This window comes from Trichosurus vulpecula, chromosome 6, assembly GCF_011100635.1.
Source record: "Trichosurus vulpecula isolate mTriVul1 chromosome 6, mTriVul1.pri, whole genome shotgun sequence".
NCBI classification, from domain to species: domain Eukaryota; kingdom Metazoa; phylum Chordata; class Mammalia; order Diprotodontia; family Phalangeridae; genus Trichosurus; species Trichosurus vulpecula.
In genome coordinates this window covers 164829123-164853680 of record NC_050578.1, presented here as the reverse complement: position 1 = coordinate 164853680, position 24558 = coordinate 164829123, and the positions used below count along the sequence as shown (strand labels likewise).

The 24558-nt window shown below is 36.1% G+C and overlaps 1 protein-coding gene across 1 annotated transcript in view; it reads left to right on the top strand.

The window, feature by feature from the left end:
• Positions 1-24558, top strand: part of GRXCR1 (glutaredoxin and cysteine rich domain containing 1) — a 119247-nt gene that overhangs the window by 62165 nt on the left and 32524 nt on the right. The window contains exon 2 of the mRNA XM_036762410.1: positions 7030-7272. Coding sequence (XP_036618305.1) covers positions 7030-7272 — 243 coding nt within the window. The remainder of the gene's footprint in view (positions 1-7029; positions 7273-24558) is intronic.

Here is a 24558-nt window from a genome sequence, read left to right as displayed (position 1 = left end):
TTTTTAGAATGGTTTGTCTAATTCATGGCTGTAAGAATAACAGGCTTCAACTTCCTGAGTTCAAATCTGGCCTCAGATACTTGCTGGCTATGTAACCCTGGGTAAGTCACTTAACCCTGAAACCTCAGTTTCCTCATCTGTAAAATGAGCTGGAGAAGGAAATGGCAAACCACTCCAGTATCTTTGCTAAGAAAATCCCAAATGGGGTCACGAGGAGTTGGACACAACTGATACAAATGAAAAATAATAATTTCCAGTAAGTTGCTATGCCTCACCCTGCCTCTGAGCAGCTGATTTATATAGCCCCCATGACTCATAACTCTAAGCCTGAGGGGCCCTAGCAAGGGAAATGGCAGGAATTTGGTCATTTATACCTCATAGCTTTATCATTGGCAATGAGTCACTACATCATTGGTCCACAGTTCCAAAGTTGCTACCTTCTGCTCTTGGCTCAAGGTGTGTGGTGGATTTGTCTTACCAATCTCCTCCCACAGATCTGGTACTATTTACCTCTTTTCCAAATACCAGCTCTCAAGCAACTGGAATGGCATTATAACATAATAGACAGAGTCCTCAGTACTAAAGCTGATTGACATTGAGGGCTTATGGCTTATTTTAACCTTTTAGAATTTTACACCCTTGTCTCACAGCCCCAGCATCTTCACAGAAGATATTTTAGAGGGCTATCGGAACACTTCTACCAAGAGCTACTCAAGCAACTCTGTTTCTGTTTTATTGTCAGCATACATGTAGCACCTATAGGTATTGCCTTCTCTCTCCTCCAGGGTCTGGGTGAAAGTTCCTTCTGTTTATGTTGGCACTTTTTACTGGATCAATTGGGGTCTGGAGAGACTCTCCAAAATATCATCCCATTTGTCTTTCTTGTCCCTCCTTCTGGGGCAGCTGTGCTATATTGCATAAATTACTCAGATTATTCCTCTAAGGGAGCCCTGCACAACCTGTGGCCCATGGGTTACTTGCAACATACCGAAGGATTTTGGGTGGCTCTTGAAAAATGTAGTGGCCCGTGGACCACAGGTTGTCCAAGCCTGCTCTGAGGTCTCCAAAGTGGAAAGAGGAGGGGCAGAAGTAGAAGCGCTCAGAGTAGTCATCTGTGTTTAAGGGAGGCAGCCCCTCATAATTCACACAATATGAACAGCAAAAAGATGTTTTGTCAGTCAAAGACTGAAAAAAATCAGTTAATTGTCAAACTTGATTCTTTATTATGATTGAGAGTGAGCCCTGAGGCTAATGCCCCACATCTCATGCTGTGAATCAAGAATACTATACAGGTCAGTTGATTGGGACATGGGGACATGGGGAGATGGTGACCTTTTGGAAAGGGAAAATTGTTAGCATTCTTTGGGCTCAGCCATGAGTGCCTTTTATACCTGTGGGTCTAAGATCTGGGGTCCTTGTTGTTAGTGATTATTTCAGCTTCATGTTTGTTGGCTTAAATTACCTCGAGGCTGCTGTACTGACTATTACTCTTCAACACAAGTTTCCCAAATTCCTGGAAGCAAGATAGGCTTTAGAGATCAGCAATCCAAGCTGCTCATTTCATAGGTGAGGAAACGGGCCCACGTAAGATCAAAGATGGTCTCCAACTCTACTGAGAAGATGGAGGCCGTTTGACATGGACTCCTTTAGCCCACCTTCTTAATTTTTTTTGAATCTTAGAATCATTTCAACTCTCTTCTCTTTCCCTCCAATTATAGAGAGCTATGTGCTTCATGGTATTGTACTTTGATGCTGCTACTGCCTTCTCCGTACTGGATCTTGCTATAGGAATCATTTGCTCTATTTATCTAGAACAGAAGTGTCAAACATGGAGCCCATAGACCCAAGTCTGATTAAAATGTAATTAGGAAATGTTCTTGAAAATGTCTCTACCTTCAGGGCCATCCCTTGATTAACTTCTTAAAGACACCTATTCACTGAATGGGCGTTACGTCACTCAAAGTCACAACCTGAAAAGACCTTAGCCTGAAAGGACCAGGGTCTCCCAGTGCATCCTGGCCCATCTCCAGTCATCCTGGTGAATATCAGACTACTGGAACCATGTGGCTCTGGAGGAGAAAATGAGGTTGGTGACCTTGCACAACCTCCCTCACTCAAATCAAAATCAACTGCAAGTCATGTCATCATTTCCCTGATGTCATGGTCCTCTTCGAGAATGAAGGATAAACACAACAGCAACGTGATACCTTCACTTCCTTCCTATTTTTGGTTTCCTCAATTCCTGGCTTTCATCCCTACCATTATACTCAAGGTGTTCTCTCAAAGATCATAGGATTATAGATTTAGAACTGGAAGGAACCTGATAGCAAAGGTGATCTATTATAATCCTCTGGTGCTGTAGATGAGGAAACTTGAGGCCCCCAGGTAGGATTTAAATTCTGGTCCCATAATTCCAAGTTCAACCCTCAAAGTTCAGTGATCTTTCCACTAATTCTCAAAACCATTGATTTCTTTTCTTCATTTTTTCATATTCTTTGAGCTCTGTCACTTTGGACATAGCTAAAGACACAGCCGAAGACAGGCAACATGGATGTTGTGAAGAGTGCTGTTCTTGGAACTGGGAGACCTAAGTTCAAATCATGGCACTGACACTTGGGCTATGTGACCTTGGGCAATTTCTTTAGGCCTTTATTTCTTCAACCATGAAATGAGAATATAATCATGTACTGTCAACCTCACAAAGCTGGTTTAAGTCAAGTGCTTTGCAAACCTTGAAGTGCTACATAAATTTATTATCGCGTGAGCTAGTTGGTGATAGAATCAAATTCAACCTTCACTCTCACGACTCTCGATTTAGTGAGCTCTCCATCATAGCAAATACCCTATTGCACTCTATAGTTAACCTAGTATAGTGATTCTCTAGAGTAAGTACTCTTGGTATTTATTGAATGCATTAATTAAATCCATCAAACAATTACCCTGTACCTACTATGCGGAAGGCACTAGAAACAGAAGGCTAAAATGAAACTGTACCTGCCCTTAAGGAGCTTGCATTATGCTGGGAGAATGCAATGTGAACATGGGCGGAGAATAGTATTGAGTAATTTGAGGAGGGAAAAGAGCTAAAAACTGGGGAGATATTTATATATCACCTCTCCATCAGATGCAGTCTTCTGTTAGCTCCTCTCTCAGGTTAAAGACTATATTGTTTCTGTCTTCCTGTTTTAGGCCCTATCATGCCCCTTAACGAAACTATTTGTTCTGTGAAGTTTGGATTCAGTCAAAGGGGTGCACTTGAGTACCTAGAGGGCCCCATGTGGCCTCAAGGCCTCAGGTTCCCCACCCCTGATTTAGTGGCTTTCTGATGGGATTATTTTGTTTGAACTGATTTTAACAGCAATGGTTACTTGGTTTGGTTTGTGATTCAGACAGACTACTGATAATTATTCGTCCCTGTTAGCATTTGTAGGTATAAATGACAATGCACATTCATAAAAATATGTTTTCTTAAGAGTATTTACTATCAAATTCAAGGTTACTGGCATTAAAAATAGATTCACATGCCATGGACCTTATCTTTTTTTTTTTTTAACTTCAAGGAAGTCCTGGCATAGAGAACCAGAAATTCTCTCCACTCCATTCTGTTTTACAGTAGAGCATCTCAGATGCGTGACTCAGCTCTGTGAATAGCTGTGGAGACAAATGTAGCATAGCATTGGCCCTGGAGTCAGAACACCTGGGCTAAAAGCCATAACCAGGGATTCTGTGCCCTACGTCTAATTGAGGTATAGAGTGGAGGTTGTGGTCCAGGTCAGTAGTGTCAAACTCAAATGGAAATGAAGACCACTAAACTATACATAAGGATCCCTGTGAGTCACGGGAAAAACACACATCAACATTATCTAAGTTTTATTGAATTTTAAAAAATTATTTTAAATATTCACCAGTTACATTTTAATCTGGTTTGGGGAGGTGCTGTTGGCCACATGCACCCTGGGTATTTGACAACTCTTTTCCAGGGCTACGCTTTGTCTCAGGACTACATGGTTTCTGTGCCACCTTTTGCCTTGGACTGAACATGATTCAGAGAAGTGTAACCCCACCCCTTTCCTGGATGTCCAGTGGACCTGAAGTGCTCCCTTTCCTTGTGTGGACCATGGTCAAGGATTATTCCGCTCCTCTGAATTGCCTGGAAGCTCTACTCGCCTTTTGCTTGGGGCCAGATTTGGACCTGAAGGGCATCATTTCTTTATTGGACCACATTTTTGTATATTACTTAAGAGATGATCAACCTCATGGGGATGTGAAGCCTCTACCCCCTCCCCTTCCCTGGGTGGAGGATGACTATAGGGAGAAAGTTTCCCTCTTTTAGAAGTTGGTTTTGTTCTTTAGTCATTAATAGTTGTGTCTGACTCTTCACATTCCTATTTGAGGTTTTCTTGGCAAAGATACCAGAGTGGTTTGTCATTTCCTTCTCCAGTTTATTTTACATATGAAGAAACTGAGGTAAATAGGGTTAGGTGACTTGTCCAGGATCACATAGCTAGTAAGTGTCTGAGGCCGAATTTGAACTCAGGGAGATGAACCTTCCTGACTCCAGGCCTGGAGCTCTGTCCATGGTGCCTCACAGTATCCTGGGACGAAATCTCAGTTGTCCTTCTCAAATTATAAGTTTGCCTTGGATTGACTTGGCTGTGGCACCAATTGGCTGGGTTGCCTTGGGCAACTTTTCCTATCTATAAAATGAAGTGCTTGGACTAGATGACACTTGAAGTCTTGTCCAACTCTTATATGATTCTAAGATCCTTAAACTCTGAGCTTTGGTGTCTTCCTCATGTAGAATATAAATAGTAATGCCTACCCTGCACAAAATTCTTATTAGGAACAAATGAGAAAATGTATGTAGAAGCACTTGGAAAACTAGAAAGTGCTATACAAGTGTGGGAATCTTCATCTTGATGATTTTTTTCATAATAATTAGTTAACATTTGTACTCAGGGAAATCACTTAAAACTTGTACCCTGGTGAAAATCATACAGAACAGTGGACTAAGCAGAAGGAACTGGGTTCAAATCCTCAGACACTTTACTAATTGTGTGACCCTTGGACAGTCATTCAAACCTTTCTCTGCCTCAGGTTCCTCATCTGTAAAATGGGGAGGGGAAAACACTTCGGACTCAGTTGCATCTAAGGTCCCTTCCATTTCTCAATCTATGATCCTATGACCTTTTACCATCTCTTCACATGGTGATTCAATACTGTTTCCTATTGTGAAAAGGTCAGACGTGCTTCAGGAATAATAATGGAACAGAAAGTTAGTCTCTCTTCAAGACTCTGTGGACTCTAATGAAAATGTCACCTTCTGAAATCAGATGCTGTGTCTATATATACACAACCCAGGACAAACAAAGCAACCTGGTAGTTTAATTCAGTTAAACAACTTGTTATTGACTGGAGACAGCCCAGTTAGCAATTAACTCACTTGGCTGAATTAAACATTTTTTTTGAAGATCTGTTGATATGTGTATAAATGTCACGAACAGGAATAATACCCAGCAACAGGAAAAGAAAACTAGCATTTTTATATATTTATAAATCTCTCATTTTACAAATATTTGATAACTAAAATCTTATATAACACAAAGCCAACATAACATAGACTTTTGAGTTAGAACTGACCTGAGAGGTCACCTAGTCTAATCCTCTTATTTTGCCTTAAGCATGGTGTAATTGATATAGGATGTCATTCTTAGTCAGGAAGTTCTGAGTTCATACGCCGCCTCTGCTACTAACTGTATGACCATAGGCAAGTTACTTTATAAGACTCAGGCAACTCTCTGACATTTACTGTGTTTAAGATGGGTTGCAATCTGTCTTCATGTGAAGAGTTCCCATTCTGATAGAAACTTTGCTTATAAATGCAACTAGATGGAAGTATTGACATTGTTTTTACAATATGTGCTGGGTCCTGCTAGAATTAAATTGTCCTTTATATTATCTCCTGATATGTTCATGCTATTCCCAGCAGCAAATTTCCTCTAAGAACCTACTTCTTTGATTCTACCAATGTGTATGGTCTTCTATCTTACTCACTGATTGAGAAGTGATAGACACTCCCTAGGATCATTGATCACAGGATACCTGTCCCAGCTATTTGTTCCAATCTCTTCCTTTTTTTAAGGATCATCAATGATAGAGAGGTGAAAGGGACCTCAAAGACCATCTAGTCCAATCCCTTTGTTAGAAGCAGCATGCTGTGTTGTGTTTAGAACTATAGTGGAATGAGATATTCATAGTCAATTAACAGAACAATTAACAATTAACAGAAAGTGGATTACTTAGGCATACGAGGAAGTGTAGATACTTAGTAAAGATACAACATTGTTCAATAGGGTACATCTTCCCTACTTCTGTGGTGGTCGTGCTGGTCTTTCGGTCAGAAGTCTTAGGAAAAAGCAATTCCTTCCTCCTCGTGGGCTAGCTTTGGTCAGGCAACCAGAAACTATACGACAGTCTTGGACTTTGCTCAAGTATAGTTTCAATACCTTTTAAGGAAAAAATGAACTAACCTAGCCTACAGGATAAACATTACTCTTACCACATCCTTCATTTTTTAGTTTTATAGATAAAGAAACTGATTTATTTGGTTGGCTTTACTCAATATTTCACTGGTGGAATACATGATAGGTAGGAATTGAAACAAGGTCATCTGAGTCTGAACAAGGACTCTTTTTATTGGCTATGACTACTATACATGGTTCATACCCTTACCCAAATGATCCGCTCCCGAAGTGAACGATTCTCTACATCCGAATTGGCAATAACAAAAAAAAATACTTATTATGTACTAAGATAACAATTCCTCTGATCTTTAGGATCAAAGCCTCACTCACCACCATGAGAGTCTAAGACTAAAATCTAGCAATGAGTATATTATAACATATGATACTCTGATTTGGTCATCAGAATGTAGCTGGATTGACTGTATAAGCTTAAAAACCCAAGCATATGAGGTAGAGTTTGTCTCTTTATGATTAACATGAAAATTTGCATTTTCCTCCCTTTCAGCAACCATCAACTGATCTAGAATTTGATCGGATAGTGATTTACACAACTTGCCTTCGTGTGGTAAGGACAACTTTTGAAAGGTGTGAACTTGTTAGGAAAATCTTCCAGAATCATCGGGTCAAATTTGAAGAGAAAAATATTGCTCTGAATGGTGAATATGGAAAAGAGCTTGATGAGAGATGCAGGAGGGTATCTGAAGCACCTTCTCTGCCTGTTGTGTTTATTGATGGCCATTACCTGGGGGTAAGTACTCCATGAGGGAAATTGGGCTCTTTTAAAACCTCATACAAGATGTATAGATTTCTAGAAGCCCTTGGAAAGGTGAAAGGAAAACACAAACCAGAATTTTTTTTTCCTTTGGAACTTTAAGCAGAGGGAGTGAAAGACTTATTTCTACTCCAACATCAATGAGTTGATAGACTATTCATCCCCTGAGAAGCTTGAGAATAAGATAAAGTCATCATTAAATTGCCTTTTGAAATGGTTACTTATGGAAAAGAACAAGATTGGTGACTGACACTACTCTGTATTAGGAAGTTTGCACAACCATATCAGAATTAGAATTTTTCAGTGCAGGCAAAAAGATGCATTCTTTAAAAGACACACATGATTTTATTACGGCCCATCACCTGTTGCTCTGGTTCCTACCTGGTGAACATATGAAGATGATCCCGAAATGGAATTAGTATAAAATGGGTTTTAGGAGGACAGACTTTTAAAATTGCTATTTGCTAAAAATCTATTCTTGAATCTGACCATGTCTATAGTGGGAAACAAATAGGTGTAAGATTAAGACAGCAATGAAATAATCATCCCTGGCAATAATATAGCATACTTGCTTCCCATCTCTATGAAAAGTATAGTTTAATTAAATGTCATTTATTAAAATTGTCAGCCTTGTCTGACATACATAACATTAGAAGAACGTCCTTAAGATTCTCCTCAGGAGACAAAGTCATAATGCCTTTATTTGTAATAGTAAGGAATTGGAAACAATCCAAACTTCCAAAAGAGCAGATCAATTGAAAAAGTAATGTCGTATCATCCTGATAGGATATCACTGGGTCATAAAATGACAAGTATGAAGAATATAATATTCTTGGTATTTAAATCACTTTCTGATCATTATGAAATGATGAGATAAAAATATGAATGACAACTAATTCATTTCTTTTCACATGTGCTATTCTTGTAGCACATGTACCCTGAAGATTTAGGTCATCTAACATGGAAGGAATTTTCCTCTAATTCTCTTGACATTTTGTGCATATTGGCAGAGCACTGGTATTCTGTCCGCTGGTATTCCTGAAGCTTATAATATGACTTATCCAAAATAAGACATAGACAAATGAATTTTAAATGATTCAGAATGAAGATATCGCAATCAACTTGCAAACATTTATTAAACACTTATTATGTGGTAGGTATCATGTTAAACCTGGGAATATAAAACTCAAGCAGAAAGAAACAATTCCAACCCTCAAGGAACTTACAGTTCTCATGGGGAAAGGCTACACCTAAAAGGAAGCTGAAAAAAGGAGGTGAGAGGTATAGCCAGGAGAGGAATAAAGACATATCTGGCTTAGGAACTCTGCTGAAACATAGGCTCTATGATGATCATTCAAAGTGAGCATCAGCAGGGAGCCGTGTGTGTATGTGTGCGTGTGTGTGTGTTCATGTGCATGTGCAAGCATTTGTGTGTATGTATGCACACAATATGCATTTATACATATACACATATATACATATGAATACACATCTATATCACACATGTGTGTATGTGTGTATAAATGTATATATACATATACACAAATACATGTCCATGCACATACATGTATAAAGATATACATACTCATACTGACATATAGCTATGATACATAACTACAGGTAGTGTTATATAGCTTACATAGATATTATATAATATCCATATTCAGGGCATCCCAAAAGTCTTAGTGCAGCTTAGAATTGCATTAAAATTTTTAGGTGGCCCTATATCTATAGCACAATGGCAAAAGTATGCTGAGTACAAAAATGGAGGAGGACCAGAAAAGGACATAAAGCCAATAAAGCTATGTTATCATTTTTTAAAAGTTTATATCTATATATTTTTTTCTTTTGGCAATCTTTAAATTATTGGTTGTTATTTTATGTCTTATTAGCTCATTTAATTATTTTAATAGACATTTTATTGTATATTAAGATTATCTAAAAGAAAAATGGGTGGTAAAAAAACATTGGGTAAGGAGGTTATCTCTTGATAATTAATTCTAAGTCTACAAAAGTTGTCAACTAATCAGTGGACATTTGATTTTTAGATTTGTTTAGCAACTGGCTCTTTTGACTTTTCATGAATATGCCTCAAATTTAAAATACTCGAGAATATACTGAGTTACAGAATGATTTTGTATGCTTTCACATCTTATCTTATGCTTTTTCTGAAAATCGATGTTGGAAAAATGGAAAAGTTGAAGCATAGCATCTGTCAGCCAAGAAATGATACAGTCTCCCTAGGGAGGGCCAGCCTCAGGGAAAACAGGGATGGAGTAGATACAGTTTGTCCTGAGTTGCCCTGGACTCTCCTTCCTGCATTCTTTTATCTTGTCACATGCTATTGCTATTTCTTCAGGTTGTCTCTCCCTTCTCTTATCAATATCTTCTTATAGGAAAGTATCTACATTTACACTAATGTGTAAATGATTGATAGGGTTTAAAGTCTAATCTTTTTCAGGTTATTTGCATTTTAACAAAGCAGATCACTCTAAGAAAGTCTTAAATTGCAGAATATCAGGGAGAATGTGGCAGTCCTATTTTTGGGGGTTGGGGGAAGGGCAGTAGGATGTTCTCAGTATATTGGAAAATATATCACATAGTCTGACACCTATAGTATTTCAGGCTAAAGCTTCCCCTTGGCTTTCATTTTACTGGCTTCCTGCCCATTTTAAGAACCTTTTTTTTCTTTTTTCATGCACTTTTCATACTTTAGAACTAAATCAGCGGGGTACAATTTCATTACTGGTTTTTGCATTTCAATGTGAGGGATGACAGGAGAGTGTTATGGACCCATGCAGCAAAAGGCAGGTTGATGTCTTTATTGCCCTTTGCCTGTGATCATTCTCTTTGCACATATTATTAAGTTCTGACAGAAGAAAGTATTTTACTTCTGCCAGTTAACCTGAACACCAACATCCCAGACTTCCAAAAGCACAATGGTTTCCATTTTGTTCCACCCCCCTCCGCAAGTCATATTGATCTCTATTTCCTTCTTTTAAAAAATTATACTTTATTTTTTAATGAATAAGTATTTAGTTGCTAAACCTCCCATTCACCCCCAACTGAAAAGAAAAAAAGTAAAACAAAATCTTCATAACAAAAATGTATAATGAAATAAAACAAATTCCCATATTGTCCAAATTCAAAAATGTATGTCTCATTTTCCATCTTGAATCCATCACCTCTATATCATCTTAAATCCATCCCACCTCTGTGGCAGAATGCTTCATTTTAGGACTTCTGCATTGGTCAGAATTCTTAATTCTTTTAAAAGTTGTTTATCTTCACAGTGATGTTCCTGTATAAATTGTTCTATTTACTTCACTCTGCATCATTCCATACAGTTCTTCACAGGTGTCTTCAAACCAATTCTTTTCACCATTTTTCATGGTACAATTTAATCCATTACCTTCATATGCCATAATTTCTAAATCTATTACCTAGTTATTGGGTGCATCCTTAGTTTCCATTTCTTTGACACTACAAAATGAGCTGCTGCAACTATTTTGTATACCTGTGTCCTGTTCTTCTTTTTTAAAATCTCTGTGGGTACAGGTCTAGTAGAAGCATCACTGGGTTTGAAAGGTATACACACTTTAGTGACTTTTTGATTATAGTTCCAAATTGCTTTCTGGACTGGTTGGATTCACAGCTCCACCAATAATGTCTTAATGTACCAGTCTCCCCACAGCTCTTCCAACATTTGTCATTTTCCTTTTTGTGGTCAACTTGGCCAATCTGATGGGTGAGAGGGAGGAAGTTAGAGTTGCTTTAATTTACATTTATCTATTAAAATTTTGGGAAAATCTTTTTCATATGGTTATTAATAGCTTGGATCGAAGAACTGCCCATTCACAGTGTTTGAACATTTATCACGTGGGGAATGGCCCCTATATTTCAGAAGAGTGGAACTGCCTCAATAAAATAAACAGGGTTATTTTCTTCCCAGCTACAGTTGTACTTTTATTTCATATCTAATTTAAAAGCTGTGAGAAAGGAACCTTTTCTTGAAAGATTCATGCATCTGAAATGGAAGGATGCCCTCTACTGGTCTCTGACATGTAGTAGAAAATAATTTTTAGGGAGTAAAAGAAGCTATTGGTAGAGATATTACAAGCAGTAGTAGGGAACCTCTTATATTTGTACTGACTTTTTTTTATTTTTAAATTTTTTTAAATTTAAATTTATTTATTTAACATATTTAGTTTCTAAAGTAAGAAAATGTCCATATGTGGAATCTTCTTTCTTAATATATAGCCACCTTTTTAGTAGTAACAAATGATGGATGACTGTTAGGATTTAATAGGCAGTGTCACATATTAAATAAGACACTGGACCCAGTGTCAGGAAGACTGGATTCAAATCCTTCCTCATACACTTTACATGCTGGATGCCTCTGGGAAGGTCACTTACACACCCTCTTTTTTCCTCAGTTTCCTTATCTATAAAATGAGGAGGTTGAATGGGCTCTGAAATATTTACCAGCTCTAAATTTGTGATCCTCTTCTTTACAGCTAGATGGAGAGAGGGAAAGAGGGAAATAAGAAAGAAAGAGGGAGACCCAGACAGAAACATGGAAACTTCTAAGCCTACCTGTTATATTGTTTCTTTTTTTGGAATTCCTGGATATTTCTTATACAGAAAATAACTATAAAAATAGAAAGATTTTGCTACCAGGAAAACCTGTTTAGCTAATAATGTACTTGAATTTCAGCATAAAATGAAAAAGTTCTGTACCCTGAGGATAGAGAACCGTATAGTGCAAAGAAGAGGAGGAGGAGACCAAAAAAAGCCCCAGAGAATTCCCTCCTCCTTTCTTATCCTTTCAGGGGGTGCGTGGTTAATGTAGCTAAAATTTTGAAATTAAGAAAGTTTATTTTTCCTATTCTCTTACTTCTCTTTTTATGTTTCTCTATCATCTCCTATTGTTCTCCACAGGAATGTTTTATTTGCATATTGTCCTTAGCCCTCTCCCCAGGCTGGATTTTCAATCTCCCAAATTATCTATTTTTACCTCTCCCCTAGTCAAAACTCTCCTTATCTCAATGTGGCTAATCTCATTTGAGTTTAAGGAGGAAAAAAAGAATTTATTCATATTAATGACAAAGATAGAATTTATTCATGTTAATGTGTGAATGACTGATATGCCCATCATGCTTTTTAAATAAGACACTTGTTAATTTCATTCAATCTCTAATTAGAGAAATTTCAGGCAATGGAAAAAAAGAAAAGTAATTTTGGTGAGAAGTCTATTTTGGTTTAGGTCATCTGTGTTCCTTGATACTTTCCCCTCCTTAAATTTTTCTGCCTCTGTTTTCTCTTCATTTTCCTCTTGTCTATTTGACTATTCCTGTTCAGTTTCCTCTGTTGGATGGATCATCACCCATATCCTGTGTACTTTAGGCATCTGGACTGGGCTCTCTCCTTTCCTCTCTCTGTAGATTCTCTCAATGATCTTCTTATCAGGGACTCAATTACATAAATTTTTCTTTTTTAAAATTTAATTTTAACATTTCTTTTCTTTTTAAATTTTGAATTCTAGATTCTTTCCATCCCTCCAATACTCTTCTACCCACTGAGTAGGCCAACAATATATCGATCATATATGTTAAATCATGTAAAACATATTACCATATTAGCTATAATGCAAAATAAAGCAAGAAAATTATACTTCAATTTGCACTCGGTCTTCATCAGTTCTATCTCTGGAGGTGGATAGCATTTTTTCGTCATGAATCCTTTTAAATTATCTTTTATCACTGTGTTGATCAGAGTAGTCAAATCTTTCACAGTTGATCATCACTATAACATTGCTGTTACTATGTACAATTATCTCCCAGTTCTTTTCATTTCACATTATATGAATTCATATAGTTCATGCCATGTTTTTTCTACCCCCTCCATCATTTCTTTTAGTACAATAGTACTCCATTACAGTCATATGCCACAATTTGTTCTTTCATTCCCCAATTGATGGACATCCTCTTAATTTCCAGTTCTTTGCCATTACAATAAAAGCTGCTTTAATATTTTGTACATATAGGTCTTTTTTCTTTGATCTCTTTGGGGTATAGACCTAAGTATTGCCAGATCCAAAGGTATGCACAATTTATAGTCCTGGGGCCATAGGTCCAGGTTGTTTTCCTCAAAATCTGTTTTGCTTCTGACTGTCAGCTCCCCAAATTTGCCCTTTCCCTTGTCATTCCTCCTCTCATATCTCTTATCCCCTTCCCCTCCTGTCTCTCTATTGGGTAAGATAGATTTTTATAACCAAATGAGTGTGTATACGTATTCTTCCGTCTTTGAACCAATTCTGATGAGAATGAGGTTCAAGCATTGACTGTCACCCTCAATTTTGCCTCCATTATATAAACTCTTCCTTGCATGCCTTCTTTATGTGAGAAAATTTGCCCCATTCTACCTTTTCCTTCCCCCTTCTCCTACTGCACCTCTCTTTCTCACACCCGTATCTTTTTTGGGAGATATCTCAACATAATCATCTCATAACTCATACTCATGCCCTCTGTCTTTGCAGGCTCCTTTTCATTGCCCTAATAATGATAAAGTTCTTAGGAGTTACATGTGTCATCTTCCTATATACAAATATAAACCTTATTGAGTTCCTTATGATTACTTTTCCATGTTTACCTTTTTGTGCTTCTCTTGAGTCTTGTGAATGAATGTCAAATTTCCTAGTTAGCTCTGGTCTTTTTATCAGGAATTTTTGAAAGTCCTCTATTTCATTAAGTATCCATTTGCCCCTCTCCCAAAACTGAATTATATTCAGTTTTGCTGGGTAAGTTATTCCTGATTGTATTCCTAGCTTACTTCCTTTTGGAATATTGTATTCTAAGCCCTATGCTCTTTTCACATGGATGCTGCAAAATTTTGTCTTATCCTGGCTGTGGCTCCATGATGTTTGAGCTGTTTTTTCCTGACTTCTGGCAATATTTTCTCCTTGGTTTGGGATCTCTGGAATTTGGCTATAGTATTCCTGGGAGTTTTCATTTTGGGATCTCTTTCAGGAGGTGTTTGGTGGATTTTTTTCAGTTTCTATTTTATCCTTTGCATCTAAGGTATCAGGGCAGTTTTCTCAATAATTTTTTGAAATATGATGTCTAGGGTTTTTTTTTTGATCATGGATTTCACGTAGTCTAATAATTCTTAGATTATCTCTCCTTGATCTATTTTCCAAGTCAGTTTTTAAATATTTCCCATTTTCTTTTATTTTTCATTCTTTTGAGTTTGTTTTGTTGTTTCTTGATGTCTATAAAGTTATTAGCTTCCATTTTTCTAGTCTAATTTTTAAGGAATCATTTTAGCCAGTGATCTTTTGTGCCTCTTTTTCTATTTTACCAATTCTACTTATTAAGGAGTTTTTTTCTTCAGTAATTTTTTGTATCTCCTCTTCTATTTGGCCAATTCTACTTTTTAAGGAATTTTTCTTCAGTGAATTTTTGTAATCCCTTTTCCATCTGACCTATTCTGCTTCCATAGGAATTCTTTTTTTAGTGAATTTTTGTGCCTCTTTTACATGAGGCCAATTCTGCTTTTTTTTATGGTGATATTTTCTTCAGTAATTTTTTGTGCCTCTTTTACCAACCTTAATTCTCCTTTTATGATTTTCTTGCATCACTCTCATTTTGTTTCTCATTTTTTTCCTTTACCCCTCATCTCTTTCGTTAACTTTTCTAGAAATTCTTGTTGGGCTTATATCCAATTAGCATTTTTCATTGAGGCTTTGCTTGTAGTTGTTTTTTAATTATTGTCTTCTAAGTTTATGTATTGTTCTTCCCAGCTATCATGGTAACTTTTTATGTTTATGTTCTTCCTGTTGTTGTTTTTTGCTCATTTTTCTAGCCTATTTCTTCACAGTGAAATTTTTGTTACAGTTGGGCTTTGCTCACCTCTGGGTGGGGAGGCGCTGTGCCAAACTTCAGGCTTTTTTCTTGCTATTGTTTTCAGAGCTAGTTCTAGGGGTTTGTTAGTTTTTGGTGCTTCCAAGGTGGTGTTATCCAGGGAGGTGTGGTCACTTCTACCCTAGTCTGCACTTCACTCTTAACCCAGGAAGCACTTTAGCCTTTAGCCACAAGTACTAGTGCTCCTCTTGGCCCTGGAAACTGTGACCAGGTCCCTTGCTCTTCTGCAGTTGTGTTAGTACTTCTCTTGGTTCTAAAACTGGAACTAGAGCCTCTGCTCCTTTGAGACCAATCACAAGCACTCCTCTTCATCCTGGAATTATAACCCAGACCTGCTTATAGGCAACAGAGTTGCCAATCCGTGCTAAATTTAAAAATCAAGGTGTCTCCTGAGCTATGTCTAGAAGAGATCACTTTGAAAGGTAGAGATGTGGGCCCAGCTTGTGTGAATGCAGAGTCTAGAGATGAAATGTAGAATACAGGGAAAGGATAGTGGTTAAGTTGGGGATTTATGTCATCAGATCTGCACATGAAGAATATTATTTTGTCGATTGTGTGGAGCAAAAGAAAAAAGAAGGTAAAGAGACCACAAAATTATTAAGTAAGAAGATCTGAACTATGATGGTGGCAGTGTAAGTGGAGAGAAAGGAAAAAGACATGAAAGCTATTGGAGAGATAGGAGCAAAGGGGACAATCAATTCATTGAATGTGGAAAATGAGGAAAAGAGAAGAATCAAATACAACTCCCGACTAAGTAGGAGAACAATATTCTTCTCAAGAGAAATGGGGACTTTGGAAACATAGGTAGATTTGTAAGGGAAGACAATGTATTCTCTTTTGGACACGCTGATTGTGAAATGCTGATGAAACATCCAAGTGGAGATGTTCAGCAGAAAGCTAGTGATGCTGGACAGGAGTTTAGAAGACAAATCAGGGTTCAGAGAATAGAATTATTCATACAGAGACAATTAAGCCCGTGAAATCTGATGAGATCACAAAGGGAAAAAGCATAAGAAAGAAAAGGATCTCTAGGATAGAGCCTTTGGGGACACATACTTAAAGGTTAGAAGATGATAATTCAACATAAAAATATAAAAAGATCAGACAGGTAGGCAAAAATACGAGAAGGCAGTGTCACAGAAACCAATAAATAAGAGTATCCAGGAAGAGGAAATGGTTAATAATGTCAACAGTTGCAAAGATGTCATAGAAGAGGAGAAAAAAACCCAACATTGTATTTCATAATTAGGAGGCCATTGATAACCTTTCAGTGAGCAGTTTGAGGAGAGTGGTATAATTAGAATTCAGATTGCTTGATAGGAAAATTGAGACAGAGACTGTATTGAAATTTTTTAGGAAGTTGGCATAGGAAGGGGCAGATGTATGATGAAAATTTTTGGATGTGGCAGAATTGTGTCTCTTTTTTAGGATGGGGAAAAAGTGAATATGCTTGTAAACAGTTGATGAGGAAGGAATCAGGAGATAGGGAGAGACAGAAGATGAAAGAGAAATAGAATGATGGTTAGGCAAGCTCCCAGAAGATGTAGTAGGGGTGGGATTAAATGCACAAGTAGAAGTGTGATTAATCTTGTCAAGGAGACTGGAGGAAAGAATGAAAGAAAAGAGAATGACAGCACAGAAGATTGCTGGAACTTGTGATTCTAAACTGGTTATATGGTCCTCAATGACTTGTCTTCGGACTTCCCCCCCTCTTCTAGAAAGTGAGTGGGGAGAGTTTAAAACTCAGGGCTAAAAATAAAATTCTTAGTTATCTAAGGATGTGAGTTGTCTATGACATTCTTGATGCTGGGTAGTGTCCAAAGGAAGAAAAACATGATGTGAGTTCATGTCACATAAAGAACAATATAAGGAAATGGGGGTGTTTAATTTAGAGAAGAGAAAACATGAAAGGAGATATTATAAGCTCTCTTCAAGACTTTTGGAACCTTGGACTCTGCCCCCAGGGTATCTGAAAGATACCTACTTTTGGCAACCTCAAAGAAAGTCTTTAGTCTCTTGATACTGGTTTCTGTCCTTGGTACTGTCCCATGCTCTAGTTTTTTTTTAAATAGATTTAAATGAGAACACACATGACATACTAGTTAAATTTGTGGATGACACAAAGTGGGGAGAGATAGAAATTCTGTTAAATAGGAGTCAGAATTGAAATAAATTTTGATAGATTAAATGCACTGGGTTGAAACCAAGAAGATGGAATTTAAAGATAAACGTTTTAAACCCATTGTTAATGTTAAGTAAATCAAATTGTACAAGCACAGAATAAATGAGATATGGCTTTGGCAGCACTTCATATAAAAAGATTTTGGTTGATTACAAGGTCAGTATCCTCCATCCATCCTACTCTTGTACCTCATTTGTAATATGTAGGTGACCATGCCTTCTTGAATTTTCTACCATGGAAGCCCAAGCTCTGAAAGGTTCCACTCTGACAGAAAGGTTTTGAACATAAGTCCGGCAGTAGAATACAGAGTGGCTACATGCAGAGAGGCCAGTAAACTGGCCACAGATGATGAATACAATGAAATAAGGAAAAATATAAAAGGGCCCTCAGTCATGTGTGACTCCTTTCTGTTTCTGTGTTTGGCAGAGTGGGGGCAGAAGAGGGGAAAGGCTTGCTAATAATGTCTGTAGTTCATCTATAAACATTAACTTGTCTAGTAAGATTCTAAATGGAGACATCCTTGTCCACAGAATGAATGTAATTTATCTGTAGAGGGAGAATCCTCCCTAAGGAGTTCACCAATAAAATTATGGGACTAGGCAAAAAAAAAGTACAACAAAGGATAGAACTTTGAAGAATTATGGAAGTTACAGGGAAATAGAGTTCAGCTCAATATAGGGGGAACAAACATTTATTAAGCCTCTCCTACATATCAGGAATTATGCTAAGTACTTAACAAATATTAATTTAATCTCACAACAACCCTGTCACATAGGTGCTATTGTTATCCCCATTTTACAGTTGAGGAAACTGAGGCAGAGGGTGGTTATATGACTTGTTCAGAGACATACAGCCAGTAAGTATCTGAATTTAGATTTGAACTCAGGTCTTTCTAACTCCAGGTCCAGTGCTCTATCTACTACATCACCAACAGCAGTATTAAATACCACATCACTGCAAGCACAGATGACTGTCTTTCAAGGATGTTGTCAATTTAGGTAGGAAGCTGGACTGGTTGGCTTTGTCCATTGCAAAACTCAGATTTTAATTATGAGCTCTCAGTGTCCTCCAAATCATATTATGCAGTTGATATTGTACTCTGTTCATGTGTAAGACTGGTTCTCCTTGTAGGTGGTGCTGATGAAACAGCTTAAGAAGGTGGATATGTAGTGTGCTTAATAAAATGCACATATTCAGGTCTATAATTTGCCCCGGTAAAGAACACAGGACGCTATAACCCCTACATAGACAAACTAGTTAAGTCAGTGGCCTAGGATTTTTCATACAATCTTGAAAAAAAACCAGCAACCCACTCAGCTTTATATTTTGTTTTTCTATTTCTTTTTCTACTTCTCAGTACATAGTTAAACTGTAGGCTCACTTGGTTGCATAATTCAGGGATATTTTACTATTCTGGCTTACTGATGGAAATCTTTGGTTGACTGCAGGGCTTCTTCAAAGCAGGTTGGCATATAGTGTTTTGGTCTTAATCAGCCTGATTATCAGCCCAGAGTATTTTACATATCTTCTTGCCAATGTAGGCTTCAGGGCTGAATTGTTCATCATGAAGCAGTTCTTGAAAGTCTTTCTTAAAGAACTCTAATTGTGTTTGAAGGAGTATTTGAAATAATACTTGATTTACTTGGATTTGAATCCCAATAATGTGTTTAGAGAAATGACGAAGAAATGTATTTAATCTATGCCCCTGAGATCTGCATCTTACCTGAGGAGTCACTTGAGCTGATTGAGCATGGAACTCAGGGTATTTGTTTCAAAGCCTAATAAATATTATAAAGTCAGGATACCTTTGGCATATGGGTCTAAGGAAAGAGCATTGGATTTGGAGCAGGGGGAGGAGTGTTCAAATCCCAGCTCTGCCAGGTGTTTAAGTTTGGGCAAGTTATAACTTCTTCAGATCTCATTTTCCTCAATTATAAAATGAAGGGATTGGGATGAATCATAAAGTCCCTCCAGTGCTAACTCTATAACTTCCTTTGTAGCTCCCACAATGCTCTGTAAGATGCTCTCTATATAGCTAGTGCTCAAAAAATGTTGTGTAGTTGCCATTTTCCATCTACATCCATATGAAATGTGCAATCTTTTCACTCAGATGGAGACTTGCCTTTCTAGAGGTTCTACTGCTTCAGTGAAATGATATCTCCACTGAAGAAATCTGCAAGGTCATTTTAAACAGCCATGGCTGGAAAAGGAAAGCTAAGCAAAACTCCACACAATTAGAATGCTTGAAGTTGGGTTTGAATTCAGTTATGATTTGTTGAATGAGTCAGTTATTTTCAACGCGGAGCTTTAACCAATAATACACTGTATATTCTTCCCATTTCTCAACAAATGTTCCCTCTTGAAGGTATTTATATGGCCTAGCTGACCTCCCAAAACCAGAGAGAATTATTTATACCAGGTTTTATCATTCACATATCAGTAGAGTGTGCTTTAAATAAAGCATGCCTGTGGTCTGGTTGTGGGTGTACATTTCTGGAGAAAGCTTCAAAATTCCCTTTTCTTTCAATTCTATATTTATACTCAAAGTATCCTCTTCTTACACTTGTCCTAATGACAGTAAATATATGTTGATCAAAAGCCAATGTTTTATTCATTACTTTCTTATCCTTACTTAAATTTCAGCCTTCGTGGACTCTCCCAAAGTGTTATAATGTCTGCCTTCAAACCAACTTGGGTGTTTGTGTGGAAAACACTTAGTAAGCTTCAAAGCACTGTGTGAGTGTGTTATCATTAACAGCAACAGCAACATGTAGGAGGAAAGGAAAGAATCAGGCCCTTTACTTCCTATTTAATTTCCCAGAGGACCTAACTAACAGCTGTGAGTAGAATGCACAGTAATGCAATTCACTTAAAAATGATTATTCAAATATTTTAAAATTTATTTTAAAATACATTTTATTTTGTTAAATATTCCCAATTACATAACTTTTAACATTCATTTTAAAAACTTTTGACTTCCAATTTCTCTCCCTCCCATCTATGACTCCCTTCTCCTTGAGAAGACAAGTGATTTTATGTCAGTTATACATGTGAAGTCATGTAAAACATATTTCCAGATTAGTCATATTGTGAAAGAAAACAAGAAAAAAGACTAGAAAAATAAAGTAAAAAAATTATGCTTGAATCTGCATTCACAGTTCATCAGTTCTCTCTCTGGAGGTGGATAGCATAATGGGTATTTAATAAGAGTCAGTTAATTGCTATTTTCCATCCAGTGAGTGTATTTTGTTAAATAAAAATTTATTAAAATTATTTCATTATTATTCTGTTTAATTAAATTTAGTCTAATAATAATTGTCCTTGTGAATACTAACATCCCAATAAAATGTGTAAATTCCTTCTCCGACACATAAAAACCTTTGCAAGTCCCTGTAGGCAACTCCTGAAAACTAAGTTGCAGGTAGTATCTCACAGTGCTACATGAAGTTTCCTCCCCCGAGTGATTCCTGTACCAATGAAATCACAGGTCTAGTACCTACGCCCTATTGAAATGAAAGTTATTATGGTATTTTCCCTGGTTCTATCTCCAAAACATACTTGCTACATGTGCTAGCTCTTTAAATTTCAGAGATGGTGCCATTATGCATTTAAACAATCAACAAGCATTTACGTGCTTACTATGTATTGGACACTGTGCTCAGCACTGGGGCTACAAAGACAAAAAGCCTTCACCTTCGAGGAACTTATATTCAGAATTCCTCCATGATGATAGTTTCATATAGCGATGAAATCTCAGGTCTGCACTAAAAACAAGACCAAAAAAATTATTTTGCCTCTATGGTGCAATTTTACATACAAAAGTGTAAGTCTGATTAGTTTTTAGCATCTGATAGTTTCTCTCATTTCCTTTATTCTAATTTTCTTACTTAAAACACACAACCCCCTCAATTCATTTAAAATGATTATTCAAATATTTTCAAATTTATTTTAAAATATATTTTATTTTGTTAAATATTTCCCAATTATGTAATTTTTAGCATTCATTTTAAAGACTTTTTATTTCCAAATTCTCTCCCTCCCATCTATAACTCCTCCTCCTTGAGAAGGCAAGTAATTTTATATCAACTATACATGTGAAGTCACGTAAAATATATTTCCAGATTATCCATATTGCAAAAGAAAACAAGAAAAAAGACTAGAAAAATAAAGTAAAAAAAGTGATGCTTGAATTTTCATTCACAGTTCATCAGTTCTCTCTATGGAGGTGGATAACATTTTTCATTATGGATCCTTTGGAATTATCCTCGATCATTATCGTGATCACAGTAGCTAAATTTTTCATAGCTGATCATCCTTAAGATATTGCTATTATTGGGTACAATGTTCTGGTTCTGTTCACTTCAATTTGCATGAGTTCATATATGTCTTCCTAGATTTTTCTGAAACCATCCTCTTTGTCATTTCTTATAGCACAATAATATTCCATCACAATCATATACCCCAACTTGTTTAGCCATTACCCAATTGATGGGGATCCCCTTGATTTCCAATTCTTTGTCACCACAAAAAGAGCTGTTATAAAGATTTTTGTACAAATAAGTCCTTTTCCCTTTTCTGTGACATCTTTGGGATTCAGACCTAGTAGTGGTATTGTGGGGTCAAAGGGTATGCACCATCTTATAGGCCTTTGGGAATAGTTCCAAATTATTCTCTGAAATGGCTGGACTAGTTCACAACTCCATGAATAATGTGTTAGAATCCCAATTTTTCCACATCTTCTCTAGCATTTGTCATTTTCCTTTTCTGTCATGTTAGCCAATCTGATAGGTGTGAAGTAATACCTTAGAGTTTTTTGTTTGATAATTTTTATTTATTTTATTTTTAATTTATAGAATAAAACACGCATTTCCATGATATAATAAAAAGATTGCATATGGAACTGCAAATCTATTGTGTACAACTTGCTGTTCCTTTTAAATATATAATAAGATTATCATGTAAATTTCTTTTTTTTCCTTTATTTCTTCCCTCCCTCCTAGAGATGGTGACCATTATCACTTCTCTGGATACAGATAACACCTTCCTTCATAGGTCCTTTGTAGTTAATTTGGGTATTTGTAATAAGTCAAAATAACTTATTTGCTCAAAGATGTTCTTAAAATAATATTTCTGTTATTGTATACAGTATTCTCTTGGTTCTGCTCATTTCACTCTTCATTATTTTGTGCAAGTCTGTCTGTTTTTCTAAGATCAACAAGCCGATCACTTTTATAACATGGTAGCATTCCATCACAATAATATATTATGAACTTGTTCAGCCATTCCCCAATTGATGGGTATCAAAACAATTTCCAGTTCTTTGCTATCACAAAGAGAACTGTTATAAACATCCCATTAACATTCAAAGTGATAATTATTATTTGTGATAAGTAATATATTTCACGTTTTTCCAATTTTCTTGTAATCTCTCTCTTCATATCTAGGTCATGTATCCATTTTGACCTTATCTTGGTGAATGATATAAGACATTGGTCTATGCCCAGTCTCTGCCATACTCCTTCCCAGTTTTCCCAATAATTTTTTTTTACCAAATAATGAATTATTATCCCAAAAGTATTGTCTTTACACTTGTCAAATACAAGGTAATATTTACTTTTTGTTGTAAAGTATTTCTACTCTGTTCCATTGATCTACCTTTTATTTTTTAGCCAATACCAGATAGTTTTGATAATTACTGCCTTATGATATAATTTAAGATCTGGTACTGTTAAACCTCCTTCCTTTACATTTTTTTCATTAGTTCCTTTGATTCTTGACTTTTTTTCTTCCAAATGAATTTTGTTATGATTGTTTTCTAGTTAAGTAAAATAATTGTTTTGGTAATTTAATTGGGATGGCAATGAATATTTAAATTAGTTTAGATAAAATTCTCATTTTATTATGTTGGTCCAGCCTAACCATGAACAATTAATATTTCTCCAATTATTTAAATCTGATTTTATTTGTATAAAAAGCTTTTTTAAATTATAATTTTGTTTATAGAATTCCTGGATTTGTTTTTGGCAGATGTACTCCTAGGTATTTTCTACTGCCCAGAGTTATTTTAAATGGGGCATCTCTTATTATCTCTTCTTACAAGGTTTTGTTTGTGATATATAGAAATGCTAGTGATTTATTTGGATTTACTTTATATCCTGCTTCTTTGCTAAAATTATTACTTGTTTTAAATTACATTTTAGTTCATTCTTTGGGGTTTTCATTTATTGTCTGCAAAAGAGATAGTTTTATTACCTCATTCCTTATTCCGATTCCTTCTATTTCTTTTTCTTCTCTTTTTGCTATTGCCAGGATTTCCAATACAGTATTGAATAATACTGGTGACAATGGGAATCCTTGTTTCACACTTGATCTTACTGGTAAGGCTTCTAGCATATCCCCCATTACAAATAATATTTGCTCATGGTTTTAGATAAGTGATTTTGTCAATTTAAGGACTAATCCATTTATAACTATACTTTCAAGAGTTTTAATAAAAATAAGTATTGTACTTTTAAAAAAAGCTTTTTTCTGCATCTGTTGATATAATCCTATGATTTTTGTTACTTTTACTATTATACAATCAATTATGTTAATAGTTTTCCTTATTTAAAACAATTCCTGCAATCCTGGTATGAATCCCACTTGGTCATGATGTATACTATTTGTAATATATTGTTGTAGCCTATTATCTAGTATTTTATTTAGGATTTTTGCATCCATATTAGTTAATGAAATTGATCTATGATTTTCTTTCTCTGTTTTTATCCCTCCTGGTTTAGGTATAAGTATCATATTTGTTTCAAAAAAGGAGTTTGGTAGGATCCCTTCTTTGCTTATTATTCCAAATAATTTATTTACTATTGGAATTAGTTGATCTTTAAATGTTTGATAGAATTAACTTGTACCCATCTGGTATTGGCACTTTTTTAGGATGCACTTTTATGGCCTGTTCAATTTCTTTTTCTAAAATAGGTCTATTTAGATATTCTATTTCCTCTTCTGCTAATCTAGGCAATTGATATTTTTGTAAATATTCTTCCATCTCACTTAAATTGTTAAATTTCTTGGCATATAACTGGGCAAAATAATCCCTTATAATTGCTTTAATTTCATCTTCATTAGTGGTGTATTCACCCTTTCATTTTTAATACTAGTGAT